General features: G+C 66.5%; 1 protein-coding gene across 1 annotated transcript in view; it reads left to right on the top strand.

The window, feature by feature from the left end:
• Window positions 1-5: 5 nt before the first annotated feature.
• Window positions 6-1,106, top strand: part of LOC104982734 (gamma-glutamyltransferase 5-like) — a gene marked incomplete at both ends in the record, with an annotated part of 6,787 nt that continues 5,686 nt past the window's right edge. Inside the window, 1 exon segment of the mRNA XM_010832144.1 lies at window positions 6-49. Coding sequence (XP_010830446.1) covers window positions 6-49 — 44 coding nt within the window.

Here is a 1,106-nt window from a genome sequence, read left to right as displayed (position 1 = left end):
CCCACGCCGCAGTCGCTGCGGACTCCAAAACCTGCTCGGACATTGGGCGGTGAGTAAGAGGTGGGTGGGAGCTGGGTGGGCCTTGGCGCCGGCCCCTCCCAGAGACTGTGTGACCAGCGGCGAGAGTGTGGAGAAGACACGTGTGTGTGTGTGTGTGTGTGTGTGCCGGCGTGTGGGGGCTGCGTGGGTTTGGGGGAAGAGGCCCCAGGGCCCTTGCACAGACCTGGTAGCAGATGTGCATGGGGGCAGACAGGGTCCGGGGTAACCACCGTCCGGGCAGAGCGGAGGTGGCGTGTGAGACTGGCCTGAACCTCAGGCCTGGGAGGCCCAGAGGGGCACTGCCACAGTGTTGCTGGTCTGGCCCTCACTGACCCGGATGATGGGCCCAGCGCCTTCAGGGAGGCCCTGACCGTTTTCCGAGGCTGGGTCTTCCCCGGGACGTGGGTGAGGAGGGCACAGGCTCCATATGTGAGGACTGGCCGCCAGGGTGCACTCAGTGATGCCTGAGAGCAGGCTCCCCGTCCTGGCCCTGGGAAACCCGCCCCCGATGGCACTGTGTCCCCCCACGGCCTCCCCTCTGCATGTCAGGGCTCGGAGCCAGGCCAGCGGCTGGCAGAGTGACTGATGCTCGCTGGGCGGGGAAAGGGGGCTGTGGAGAGGGGCCCCAGCCGGCGTTTTCCGACTGACCAGACCTTCTTCCAGGAAGCCCAGCCCGTGGAGGCTTCCCACGAGGACACCCTTCCTGGCCCCTGCCCTGCTACCCAGCTGGGCTGCGGGAGCCCGGGCTAGCACCCGCCTCCCTGCTGGTTCCATCTGCTTCCCGGAATGTCTGCCTCAAGGGCCATGGTCAGGATCAGAAGCGCTTTGTGATCCGAAAGGGAGAGCGCTGGACTGAGGGGCATGGTGGCTGAGCCGCTGCCGCCAGGCACTGCTGGGCAGAGGGCGTCCGTGCCCCTACGTCCCACGGTCACCCCTCTTCCCAGCTCTCTCCCTCTTTCCATTCATTCTTTCCTCCCTTTGTCTGCCATCTGGCCCTGCCCCCTCCTGTCCTGGGCCCTCCCTCATGGCTCCCTCAAGGATGACAGGGACAAGTGGCAGGGTAGGCT

Source organism: Bison bison, unplaced genomic scaffold (genome assembly GCF_000754665.1).
Source record: "Bison bison bison isolate TAMUID 2011002044 unplaced genomic scaffold, Bison_UMD1.0 scf7180017860425, whole genome shotgun sequence".
NCBI classification, from domain to species: domain Eukaryota; kingdom Metazoa; phylum Chordata; class Mammalia; order Artiodactyla; family Bovidae; genus Bison; species Bison bison.
This window is presented reverse-complemented; position numbering and strand designations above follow the sequence as displayed.